At 41.9% G+C, this 12,850-nt stretch overlaps 1 protein-coding gene across 2 annotated transcripts; it reads right to left on the bottom strand.

Moving 5' to 3' along the window:
* Window positions 1-1,170: 1,170 nt before the first annotated feature.
* MSL1 (male-specific lethal 1 homolog (Drosophila)) lies at window positions 1,171-12,850 on the bottom strand. Of its 2 annotated transcripts, XM_006889409.1 has the most exons (10): window positions 12,688-12,850; window positions 12,068-12,163; window positions 9,428-9,651; window positions 7,837-8,219; window positions 5,906-5,953; window positions 5,395-5,459; window positions 4,792-4,859; window positions 4,307-4,431; window positions 4,058-4,130; window positions 1,171-3,686 (listed from the first exon to the last, which is right to left on the bottom strand). In XM_006889409.1, exons 3-10 carry the CDS (start codon window positions 9,628-9,630, stop codon window positions 3,596-3,598), a joined length of 1,056 nt encoding a protein of 351 aa, XP_006889471.1. In that variant the 5' UTR covers window positions 9,631-9,651; window positions 12,068-12,163; window positions 12,688-12,850; the 3' UTR covers window positions 1,171-3,595. The 2 variants fall into 2 exon arrangements, with proteins under 2 accessions (XP_006889471.1, XP_006889470.1); XM_006889408.1 differs by having other exon boundaries at window positions 3,113-3,686; window positions 12,068-12,835.

Raw genomic sequence — 12,850 nt, 5'->3', positions numbered from 1 at the left:
AAAACCAATCATATAAGATGTTCATGACCACAAGCTAAATTGATGTAAATGGGGCTGCAAAGTGTATAGTGTCCTGTTAGGAAACTGATAGTTTACCACTTTGTCCTTCCATTGTTTGGTCTGCAGGGTCCGGTATTTTAAATGGATGTTGAAAAAATGTTCACTTACTTAGAAGATACTGAAAAATTAAAAATTAAGGAACAATTTTGAAGGTCTGTGAATGTATAAGGAGTTCTGGTGGCCTAGTGGTACAGGAACTGCACTGCCAAGTTGCTCCTGGGGTGGGGGGAAGATGGGCAGTATTTGTGATTTATTGCCTCTGGAAACTCACAAGAGAGTCAGCTACAGGTTTTGGTTATGACTTGATGGTACCTAGCAACATGAATGTTTGGCTTAAAGAACAGATTTAGGATGGCAGTCTTTCATTATGAAAAAGATTGTGAAGAAGGGGAGCTCTGGTGGCCTGGTGGCAAGAAGCTGCACTGCAATCCCAGATGTGCCTGGTTCGAATCCACCAGATGCTCTGCTGAAGAAGGAGGGACAATCTCCTCCTGTACCAGTCAGATTTGATTTGACGGTACAATGCACAAAAAATACTAAAATAAAAGAATTTTTAAAAAATTGTAAAGAAAAGAAGTTGGTTGGATTTTTTTTTAAATCTTAAAGAAAAAGCAAGAACCATTTGGTTTGAGAAAGAATTGTCTAATATTTAAAAAACAAAGTGTAAGGGGAAAAAATGAGCTGTATGTAAAAGCAGAAACTGGACTTCATTTGGCTAGAATGTAGTCCAAGAGAAATCATGTACCTGGGGTCAGACCTACAAGGTATTTGCAGCTGTAACTTAAGACAGGCACTAAGCATTCTGTTGTGCGCCATCGAATCAGAAACGACTCGTAGCTGACCCTCCAAAGGATATTCAGAGGCAGTAAACTACATGGGAGGAGACCGCCCAGCTAGTCTCCGGTATCTAATTTTGTGTCAAGAGGAACACAGGACAAAGGGATCAAACAAACATTGCGGTCATACACAAAAGAAAGTGAAGACCTTATATGAAAGGGAAAAATAATATGTTTTTCCATTTTACTGTGAAGGCAAATTTTTCTAATCTTTTTAAATATACAAGCAGAATCCTGCTCAGTAAATAATTAAATCAAACAGAAATTCAAAAAATTAACAGCCACAATAGTTTATTTACAATTGAACTCTTTATAAGATATTTACAAGACAACCAATTTTACACATCAGAAATGGTATCAAAAGTATGAATTACAACACAGACAACAATATGAAATGGGCATAAAAACAAAGGCAAAGTGGACAAACAAGCATTTTTTTCCTTTTAATTTATTAACACTAGCTTAAACTTAGTTAAAGAAAGTTAAACAAAGAACTATGTTTTAGGAGAACTGCAGGGCTTTCTGTTTAAGATTGAATTTCACAGTGTTGTATACCATGTAAGGAAAAATAAGACTACTTTTCCCCTCACACTCTAACACACTGTTATTTTGCTTTTGGAACTTTGCTAATCTACTCTCCAACTTTACAATAAACCTCAACATACCGAAACTGAAGGAGAACTGATCTAAAAGAGAGGCCAATAAAATGAAAAGTCCTCAGGGAGAAGGAGAACCAAGGAAATGGAATCCACTTAAGTCTGGCCAGATAGCACCTCATGGATTCCTCTCAGTCTAACTCAAGTTCAAAAATAAAGTGGGGAGTCCCCTTTGGGTAGGGTATAAACATAAAGATTACATACATTTGCTAACCCATATCCAAACTTTGCCAACAAATGCTAAAAATGAAAAAAATTGAGAAATTCAAGTTTAAAGACACTCATTTATCTTTTCTTTTTGGGTACACTATGAAGGAATATAGCATAAATCAGAGCAGGGAAAAAAATAGCTTGCCATATTAAAATGATGGAGAACAAAGAAAAGAAAATCTGGCCCAATTTTTAAAGAAATCTCCTTCCTCTCCTTAAGGTGTGAGATGAGAGCCCCTAGTGGACTAAGTCCTATTTCTCTCTACACCCTTGCTGCAATGAAGTTCACAGCAGGTTCCCTTGTAGAGAGCCCACTCTCCTAAGCAGATGGAGTTACAAATAAACACAAACACACACACAAAAAAGAAGAAATAAGAGCAGCAAGATCATCCAAGAATACTACATGTGCTGCCGGAATAATTCCTTTAAAAGTCAAACTCAGGGAGCACAGATCAACATTTCACAAAAAGCTTTAGCAGTGGGAGGCCCCTGAGGAACTTTTCTTCTCTTCCCACAATGGTATCCCATTCTCTCATGCTCCACTGATGGGCCGGCCATACACCCTACATACCTTGGCTTCTCCTCTAAAAGTGCTAATGATCTGGGGACATATTCTCTTCAAGGATAAAAGCCCCTACCTTCTAGGAGATTAGACTCCTTGTTTTCACACAATAGTCCCGAAAACTAATGAAAGGCAATTCCTATATATTTAAGACCAGAGGTCGTGGCTCTATTTTCCTTCCAGATAGTTACAAGGACCTTACACTGAGACCAAAGTGGCCTTGGAGTACTATCCCGAAATTTTTTTTATTTTTAACAAAATGGGGATGGGGGGAACCAAGATGGCACACATACAAATGTATTTTTACAAAGTGAATGGAGAAGCTCATTAGGTACATCTGTTTTGTTTCAAGATGTAGACATTGCCAGCCAAATGAAGCACATATTTCCACAACCCTCCCACCCTCCCTCCCTAAACCTCTACCCCACCACCAAGAGCTCAGCTAAAAGGAAAAACCCCAACAAGGAGGAATACTTCAGAAGTGATGTGACACAAGGACATCTATACAGGCTTTGACACGCCATCCCCAGATACCAACTGCTTTTGTTTATAGCCATAACTTATCTAAAGCCATCCTCTTTACCTTTCCCAAAAATTTTGGTTTTTGAGGGAGAAAAAAATTATCCAATAACTAATTATGATAGGCAAACACTTTTCCCCCCACATGGCTACATCATAGTACAGTTTTAAGAGAACACCGTTGTTTAAGACATTTATCTAACAACTCTCCAATCTCTTTTCTATTCTGTGAGAATGACTTGCTTCATCACTTCACCAGTTATTCCTCATCTGGTTCTTAAAAGCTCATAGTGAGGTGTTTTATTTGTTTTTGTTTTAGTGAAAACCACTATACCCAAACTATAGGGAAGGATACACCAGGGTGAGAAGTGCCACCAAGGCACAGCTTTAAAAGCAAGGGTTGCTTCCTCTTTTAAAGTGTAATGAAGCAAGCACTTTGCCACAGGCAAAGGTATAGTGGCAGACCCCCAACACTTCCAAATCTGCCATCTTATAGATTTAGTTTGAGACCTCTTTCCTCCAAAAAGGGAAAAAAAACTCTAATTACCTTCCATAATTCACAACTGGCTCAATGAAAGAGCTTTTGTAAAATCAGGATGATGAAAACAAAACCAAAACCAAGAGTGTATGGAAAGGTATTATCAATGAATGATAACATACATGAGGACACAGGTCACATATACAGGTCTCTGCCACTCTCTGGGAATGGCATGCTACAACTATCTGAAGACAGAGGGCTCTTGCCAGTACAGTTATTTCCTACACGTCCGGTGAGGTGTTTGTTTCTTCTGGATCTCCAACCTGCATCGGCTACGCTCATCCAACCAGGGTAGCTCAAAATTCCTGACAAAGGATGAGAAAATCAGTTTGCAAGACCAAAAGAGGTTCAATGTAGACAGGATAGTAATTCCAAAGCTATCATTATGCTCCTCACTACTCCTAGGCCTAATTCTGGAGTCCTAAGTTTGGAATGGCTTTCTCGACTTAATGTTTCAGTAACAATATGCCATTAGGGTGATGAACTAATCCTAACTCAAAACCTAAACACTAGTTGCCCAGGGTAGCCTCACTTTTGTCAAAGAACCATCGTTACTACCAAAGATACCCCTAAACCATTTGTTCCACATTTTTTCTAGATTTCATAAGAGTCTAAAAAGGCAAGTACAGGCTACCTGAGTTGGGAACTTCATAGAGGGGAGTAACTTTATACTTACTGTGGGGTTAATTTTGGTAATGGTCTTCCAAATGCTACAACAGGCAAGAAGGGGGTAATCATCAAACTTTCAACTATGGAAGAAAGTCAAATAGAACTGTGTTAGTGCCAAGGATGAAAAATGTCTAGCAACTTGCCTGCTCCAAAATGCAACCAACTCAGTCATTTCAAAGTCAAGTTGTAGCCTAGAGCTTTGTATTCTTTTTAAGAACCTCATTCTTACAAAGGCAGTTAGATAAATGGAACTTACCATCATCTGGCTCAGGGAAAAATGAGGTAACCTCAGGCTCAGATTCCTGAATTCCTTTCTTTTTATACATTCTGAGCTGTAGTCGCTGTAAAATTCTTTGTTCCCTGATCCTCTGAATATCCCATCTGAGAAAAATAAGCCACACAAAACAAAACAAATCCATCATTACGAAAAATTTACTCAATAAAAGGAACTCACAGTCCAGACACCCAGAAAAATTGACTGCTTAGTTAGAGAATAAGTGTTTAGGTAAAATAGTTTAAATCATAGGTTAGTGTTCCACAGAGAGTGGAACTGAAGGGCACAGTCAAAGGAAAAAGAGCTTACATGTTTACTTACAAGTACCACGTCTAGCTAACACACTTGACCAATTAGGATGCTAGTAGTTTAAGCATGTTAAGAGCTTGAGGACTAGCCACAGTGTGGAACAGAGAGGTCATAGTCCTTGGGCTCACTTGTTCAGAAGATGAACATTTCTAGCCTACCTTTTCCTTCTTTTCTCATCCAGCTCCAGTTTTGCATGCCGCTTCGAAAACACACTGTCATCCAGGTTCTATGTAAAGAATAGCGCTAATAAATTATTTGTAACCATGTCACACATGTGTGTTCTCATTTCAAGCCTCCAGGAATATATATCTTTTAGGTTTCACCTGAGTCTAAATCCTGAGAACATTCTAGGAACCTCTTAGTGACAGAACAACAAGACACAGTCTCTTCTCTACACTCATCCTTTTCCATTTTCAGAATTTTCCAAGTTAAAAGTTATGTCACACCAAAACAACTCTAGAAAATGCCATACACTTTCCTTCATTCAAACTTTTAAGAGTTTAATTTTAAATCTTAATATGAAATCTACTTCTATTTCAAATACTCTTCTAGCTATACACTTTTTTAATCACTTAGCCACTGTCACCTCAATTTTCTCATGTATAAAATGGACTTAGACTAAATAGTTTCTTAGCTTGCTTTCTAGCTTTAGAATTCTATGTACCCTAAACAAACAATAAATATGGCATATTCAGGTTATATATTCAGTATCCCCCATACTGTTCAGTCTCTTTCACTGACAGCTTTTGGTTAGTACCTACCTCCAAAAGGTCTGAAGGATTTGGGTCCCTTAGAGGTTCTACTGAATGGTCCCTCCAAGAAGGAACTAGAAAGAAAAACACAAGAAAAGGAGGAGGAGTGGAATCACTCTTAATTCCAAGGTCACACAGCTTTTCTATTATTTACTAGGAAAATGATCTTTCCCACAAAGTTACCAAATGATAGGAATCCATTCTATGGCCTCACCTGAAGCCACACTCAAATGTTCCCACTATGGTACAAAAGAACCTGAAATACTATTTCAGTCTGCCAAACTCAGGAGCACAAAAAAAAGCCCTAAACCAGTACCTGACAATTCATATAATGGATGCTATTGCAGTTCCTGAAAAACAACTGAAATTTGTTGTCATTTTGAAGTCTACAGTAGCGTACTTACACACCAAAGAACCTCACTCTCCCACAACGAAATGATGAAAAATACAGCTCCCAACCATCCACCATCCCACCAACCTCCACCCCAAGCCCAGCCAGCACAATTCCTATTCTACTCACCAGCCAAGACTGAAGTTTCTCCTGCAACACTTGATGGCATCAGACATCCTAAATAATGCAGGAAAGAAGAATCATCTCAGTGTAAAAAGAAAAAAAGCCCATACCCAAAATGGAGGAAAGGATCATTACTGAAGTTCTCACTAGGAAGCCATTTTGTTTTTGAGTTGTTGTTTTGAGAATCTCTCTCTGGGGGAAGGGAAGAGGGAACAACAGACAAAAGAAAAGAAAATAAGCCCACCACTTTTTTTTTTACACTGAGACGACTTCTTTTCTTCATTATTTAGGGTGGTTTCCCTGCAACAGTTGATGGCCAAGGATATCAAACCTTAAACTCAGAACATGGCAGGTGAGTAAAAGTTGACCCTATTTTTCAAATAAAAGATCATTGTTCTCAAAACTTACATATGTAGTCTTCATATACAGCTCCCTCCTCCCTCCAAAAAACTACCTTGCTGGTTCAGCCTGAACAACATGCACAAAGACTTTGGCTTCCTTTGAACAAGCCATTGAGACTTCCTCTTGAGATCGGGATGTCAAGATTAAGGATTCACATGTTTTATTCACAACTCAGGCTTCTCAAAGGGCTGCAATCCCCCCCAAGTGGACTCCTTTTACTGCTATGCCCACAATCTCAGAGGTATTTGGAATTTTCTGTACTAGGACAGATAAGATTTTCCAAAATAGCCAGTCATACAGAACAGCTCCGGATCAAGCCATTTCCCAATCCTGGATAGGAAGTTGCTTCACGGTTCCTCTCAAGTCGTTACACAGCATTGCCATGGCAGCAAGAAGGTTAAACCATTAAGGATGAACCTGTTCAACCGACTTAACCAACAAAAAATCTGAATCTAGATCAGGATCCTGGTCTAACTCATGTGCTCAAATGTGAGGTCTAATGAATTTCAGATAATTAAGAAGACAATTTTGTCACCAGAACAGCCAAAGAAAATCTGGAGAATACTCTTGTCTTAGTGGAATGGATTCCCATCCCCATCCCCAGCTAGTACAAGACACAGGGTAGAAAATGAGGGCTGCAGCTCTATTCAAAAAGGCATTCCCACTGTCACCCTGCAGCACCCATAGTATCTGTCACAAACTAACATTGAAGGCACGTTCCAATTACGGGTTGATGTAGGAGATAAGGCAAGCATCTTGGTGTAGAAGCCATAAAGAAATAAAGGGAATGAAGATCAAGGTCCCACACCCCACACCCTCTCCAAGCAGCTCAGATATCCCAAGATAGTCCTTATTGTTTGAAAAATAGTTTGTAGACCATTTTATTTAAATATATGAACAACCAATGGGCTACTGCAATCCAAGTAAACTCTTCACATTTTAGAACCTTTGTGAAGTATAGTAAGATAAAGTAAGACTGTTGGTCTTTGGCAGATTCCTCCTGCCCCCCAGACCGGGACATAGAGATACAGATAAACGTTTATATAGTTAAAGAGTAGAGGCCCAGGTGAAATTGCCCACCCCAACCTGGCTCCCCAACCCAAAAATTACCATTGGCCCCTGAGAACACCCAAAGACCACCCTCCCAGGTTTCACACAATATCAATTGCAGGAACAGTCGTGCACGGCAAAGTATAAGTTCTATGCATTTCACGGCACAGAAAACCCTTCTTTCAGAGGGCATGCAAGTTGCCGGAGATTACACCCCCAAGTCTGGTGCTCTTGTGATGAGCAACTTACTGGCAAACACATCTCCCAGTGTTGTAAGCAGGCAAATACATTGAGCACATTTTGCTGTAATTCCATCTATTTGCAATGCCTGCACAGTGTCTGTCTCTGGCTGTTAACTTACTCATTCTTGACAGAACTCTGCTTTATTGATTGCACTTTTTTAAAAAAATGCCAAAGGCATTTTCAAACTTGTTAGCTTGACCGCCACCACTAGGGTATAAGAGCAAGTGTTCTCTATGCCTTACTTGCTACAGTCTCCTCCTTCTTTGGAGAGGATTCCCGTAATGGTAACGGTGACGGGGGAGGCTGGTGCCAACGACACAAATACATTTCTGTGGTGGAAAGGTACGGCAAATCTTCTATCTCACTTGAGAAGGCTTTCTCCTTGACATGGGTGCTGGGTCCCTTCTGGGGAGTGGAGAGTCTTGGTGGGGTGTCCACTGAAGATCGAGGCTTTTCTGGAGTTTCTTGGCTCCTCAATTCACGTTTACAAACAGTTTCAGATAAGGAACCACAAGGTTCCTCTTTAACTGGAGAGTGCTTAGGTGTTTTTGTTTTGACTTTTGAAAATTCTGGAGCCAGCTTTTTAACAGGAGTCTTTCTTTCTGTATTTCCAAATGGGGATTTCCTATCAAATAGGGAAGAAAACATTTTAGTGTTTATCAACTCTTAAAAAAAAAATTTAAAAATCCCAAAACACCCTGATTTGATTATATCTTGGGATAAAAGAATGAACTTGTTCTGATATCCCAAAATGATCAGTATTCAGGTATCTTAAGTAACTGCTGCTTATCTGGCAGACATAAGCAGGTACAGGCCTATATGTAATAGGCCCTTACTAAGTTATTTGCTCAACAAAGGAGTTTCCATGTTTTATAAACCTCTAACAGTATCCTGTTACCTACAAAGTGTAAAAATATTCCTATTTTACTTAAAGTCATTAAGTGTCAATATTCTCTTCTATTTCCTTCATTTTTGGTCAACCAGAGACCAAGGCTCTTTGTACCATGTTATTTATTTTATTCCTGAAGTCTGCTGATCCTTTCTCCCTCCCTCCTCTCTCCCACTCCACTCCTCCTAAAAAATGCCATATCCTTTGCTCTTTATTAGCCTAAAATCTTTTTTTTTACTTTTTTTTTTATTATTTTTGTGTGAGTGTACTGTCAAATCAGATCTGACTGGTACAGGAGGAAATTGTCCCTCCTTCCCTGGCAGAGCATCTAGTGGATTCAAACCGTGCGCCTCTGGGATTGTAGTTGCAGGTCGTGCCACTAGGCCACCAGAGCTCCCCTTAAAAATCTTTTCAAGACCTGTCTCCTCTTTAAAGTTTTTTCTCAGTAGTCCAATTCAGAGTTACCATTAATATCCTGAATCCTACAAAACTTAATAAATTTTGTATACATACATACTATACTGCATTTGAGTTCTCAGTTTTCAATAGCTACATCCATTGTTACAGCTAGACTAATCTCTTTACATCTTAGGCCTGTTACTTTTATATCTGTTCAGTGCCACAAATAAGGAGGGGAATTTAACAGTCCCTAATTCAAAGTTAACTCCTAATAGTTTTAACAAAATCATCTGTCATATTTGTTGCCTATTCTCGTTATGATGTACTTTACATTGTCTAATTACTACTGTTACCAAAATGTCCCTAACCAACTTCTAGAGCCTAAATATGACTATTTTGAGACACTTTCTAAACATCGAAGACCCTACATAATGCAGGAAAAGGTTACTATAAACTAATTCATAAATCTCAATCTATAACTCTTAATTAGTCTCTGGTAACAAGTGTCCTCATGGTGTCTAGTGTTAACAAAACTATCAGCACACCTTTTGTGTCCCTTTCCACTCCGCCCACATGAGAAAGGCTTGGGAGGCAGAGCCTGGGGTGTCTCAGAAAGCTCTGGCTGGCACTCCAGTTTAATTTTCTCTGATAGTTCTGTTTCCTCTCTCTCTTCAGTTTCATAGCCCTGAAACAACTTGTGCCTTTCTTTTTCGTTATCCTTCTTTACCAGCTGCATCCGCCTTTCCATACGTTCAATCCGAGCAAGAAGCTAGAAGAGAAAGTGACAAAATGTAGACTTACACAGAGACATAAACAGAACTGAAATAAAAGTCTTAAGGCCTATTTATGAATCAGCAGTCTCCCTGGGCCTTATCAATAAAATTCTTTTTAAACAGATTTTAATCTTAGCAGTTTTCTTTAAACATAATAGAGAAGGCACTTAATTTTACAGGTTAAATTAGATGGAGGGGGCAGAGGGGAATCTGTAGTTCATCTTTTAGCCTCTCTACAAGGAGGAGCCACCACTTGTCTTTTAATGGCATGATCTGAGACTGCTAACCCTAACCATGTGGCTCCAAATCAGCTTGGGAGTTTCTGGAATTAACCTCATGGGCCTTTTAGGATGCCCTAAGGTTCTCCAAATCCTAGACTCTCTACTTCCACACCAAAATGCAATATACCAGGACAAGGTCCAGACAGTATACTGAGAGGAAATGAAAAGCTCACAACAATATAACTGGGAACTGTAGTGTTATTTAAAAGGAGTAGGAGGGAAGCTCCCAAAACAATGAATGCTCCTCTTGGAAGGATTAGAATAGCAACCAGCACTCATAAATCCCAAAGATCATGAAACAAATATATTGCTTTACATTTGAGAAGAAAAATTTATGTCTATTTATCCAAATACTGATTAAAACCAAAGTCCTAGAAGTTAATTTATGGGAGGGCTAATACATAATCTAATAGAAAATACAGGTCAATTATTTTTGAAACTTCATACTCAATGTTTTGAGAAAAGGTGTCAACCATGCTATTTATATCCTATAACAAAAATTTAAACTAAATTGCATGATATTACTAATGATGCCTTCATTATATCCCTCTAGCTACACAAATTTCAGTAGAGGCCAAACAACAAATAGAATAAAAGAAACAAGATTGAATGAAGCTAAGACTGCAATATGCACCAGAAGCAGTGAATGCCAAGTTCAGACTGACACTCTATCCTTAACTCACCCCTACTTTTCCTGTCTAGGAAAGCCTGCAGTGGGACCATTACCTCAAGAACTGAGCAAAATCCTTCACAATCAGCTGAGAGTTCCCTTCTGTCAGCCATAAGTCTCATTTCATCCCCTTACATTGGCTTGGTTCACAGCTTTAACATTTCTTAACCACAGAGTATGGGTACCATTTCCTGGATTTCTGCCCCTTCACTAGTCCTTCTCTTCCAGCCTCCCCCATCCCATGCACAGATATGATGTGTTGTAATGACAGTACCATCACACCCCTAGACTGCAGTACAGTAGCTGAGCTGTGCCACCTCCATGTTGAGTAACTTCCACAAATCAACACCATGAGATATTTTCGTGAGACCTGCCTCAGCTCCCATTCCACCTTGCAGACCGAAGTCTCCAATAAAACAGCCACTGCCCAATGAGATTCACTTGGAAAGAAAACAAAATTAATAGCCCGCTGCTCCCTTGCTCAGCTCATGGTGCCCACGACGCCAGAGAGGGAGAGAGGGAGAGACTGACTGCTGCAGCTTGAACACAATTGTAGAAACCATGTTTATTTTTAGGCAGCTGTAAGGTATGCAGGAGTGTTACCAAGCCAGCACAGTCAAACCCCACCACCACAGCTTTCCTAGTATCTGAAAGAATATGTTTTAACCCAGAGGTGCCCTTAAACTACTGCTGCAGTATAAACAAGACCACATTGTCCTGTTCTTCAGAGTACAAAGAAATAATAAAAGACTAAAATTAGATTTTATTTTTTTTTTAGGTGTATGTAATACATTTCACCAGATGACTTTCCCTTGATGCTTTAAAATCTTCCAGCATCAAAACACCTATCTAGTATTCAAGCTTATACAAGGGACCTGATCAGTGTGGTCAATGTTTTTATGGTTCATATTAAGAAATGTCTGAAATCAAAGGCAGTGATTCTCTCTGCTAGAGTTTGAGAAGACTAAAATAGGATTCCACTCTAAGTCACCACTAGCCTTCTATCTAAAGATGCTGCAGCAGCGCTCAGAGCAACAGCTGCTATGTCCTGTCCTCCACAACGAATATCTATCCACACAGGTCTTCCATTTAACCCCTTACATAAAGCCACCACATATGCACCCCACCCTTTCATTTTTAACCCTTCACACATCAGGTCGGTTCCCTCTCTCCACAGCGTTCCCACAAGTCAGGGGCTGTCATTTTAAATTAACCCTTTGGCACCTGAACCCGCCCCTCCCCTCCGCTAGGAGGGTTGCCCTTTAACCCTTCCCTCCTGTCCAGCGTGTCTCGAGAGCTGGGCTCCCCAGGACCACGAGCCCAGCACCTAAGAGACTCCTTTGCTGCGGGCCAACCTCCTTTACCCCTAACCCGGGGTACCTTAACCTCCTACCTGCCCCCTCCCCCGAGCATGCGCACCAGCGGCTCCTCGGCCCGCACGCACGTTAACCCCTCGCATACCGTGTCTCTCTCGGACTTGAGCTCCTCGATCTCCTTTTCCTTGGCCTGCAGCTGCTGCTGCTGCTGTTCGATGAGGTCCAATTGCAGCAGAAGGATCTGTTTGAGGCAGGCGGCCTGACTGGAGGCTCCCGAGCCGCCGCCACCACCGAGAGGGCTCTTCCTCATACTCTTCCATCGGCCCTCGCTGGCCGCCAGGGGCCCGGCGGTGGCGGTGGGCGCGAGGGGTGGTGGCCCGGGCAGAGGTAGTGGAGGGGGTCCCGCCGAGTCCGAAGCGGTGGCAGCTGGGGGAGTCGCCCCACCCTTGTCCCCAGCCCAGGGCGTAGGCTCTTTGGCCGCCGCCACGAGAGAGCCCGTCTGAATGGGCAGCACCGCCTGATACTTGGGCCGGGGGCTGCAGCCAGCTCCGGCGGCCGCTGGCTCTCCCCCAATGCCGGCTTGCTTGGTGGCCGGGGGAGGACAGGGCAAGGGCACCGAGCCGCCCCAGCTCTCTTCCTGCTGCCCGGGGGCCGCCCCGGCCGGGAGTAACAAGCTCCGGCCCTTGACGCCGCAGCCGGCCGGGGAGGGCGCGGGGCTCCCGCCCTGGGACGAGGCGAGCGGGGGCCCGGGCTCCTTGAGCTTACGGTGCCGGGGGAGGAAGTGGGCTTCGGGGGCCCCGGGCTCGTCCTCCGGCCCGCCCAGCGCCGCAGCCCGCTCGTAGTCCAGTCGCTGCTCAGGGTTGCCGCCGGCAGGGGCCGCGGCCGCCTTGAACACTGCGGATCTCATGGTCATAGTGGTCCGGAGCAG

The sequence above is a fragment of the Elephantulus edwardii genome, unplaced genomic scaffold, assembly GCF_000299155.1.
Source record: "Elephantulus edwardii isolate Elephantulus edwardi_28Jun2011 unplaced genomic scaffold, EleEdw1.0 scaffold00077, whole genome shotgun sequence".
Classification (NCBI taxonomy): Eukaryota; Metazoa; Chordata; class Mammalia; order Macroscelidea; family Macroscelididae; genus Elephantulus; species Elephantulus edwardii.
This window is presented reverse-complemented; position numbering and strand designations above follow the sequence as displayed.

What these genes read in the sequence shown, in the direction of transcription:
- MSL1 (XM_006889408.1), bottom strand. Translation starts at nt 12,835, where the DNA reads ATGACCATGAGATCCGCAGTGTTCAAGGCGGCCGCGGCCCCTGCCGGC. An exon ending in TCAAGTCCGAGAGAGACACG is followed by an intron (nt 9,652 to 12,067) that starts GTATGCGAGGGG and finishes TTTCTCTTCTAG; the next exon opens with CTTCTTGCTCGGATTGAACG. An exon ending in ATCCTTCAGACCTTTTGGAG is followed by an intron (nt 4,860 to 5,394) that starts GTAGGTACTAAC and finishes TTCTTTACATAG; the next exon opens with AACCTGGATGACAGTGTGTT.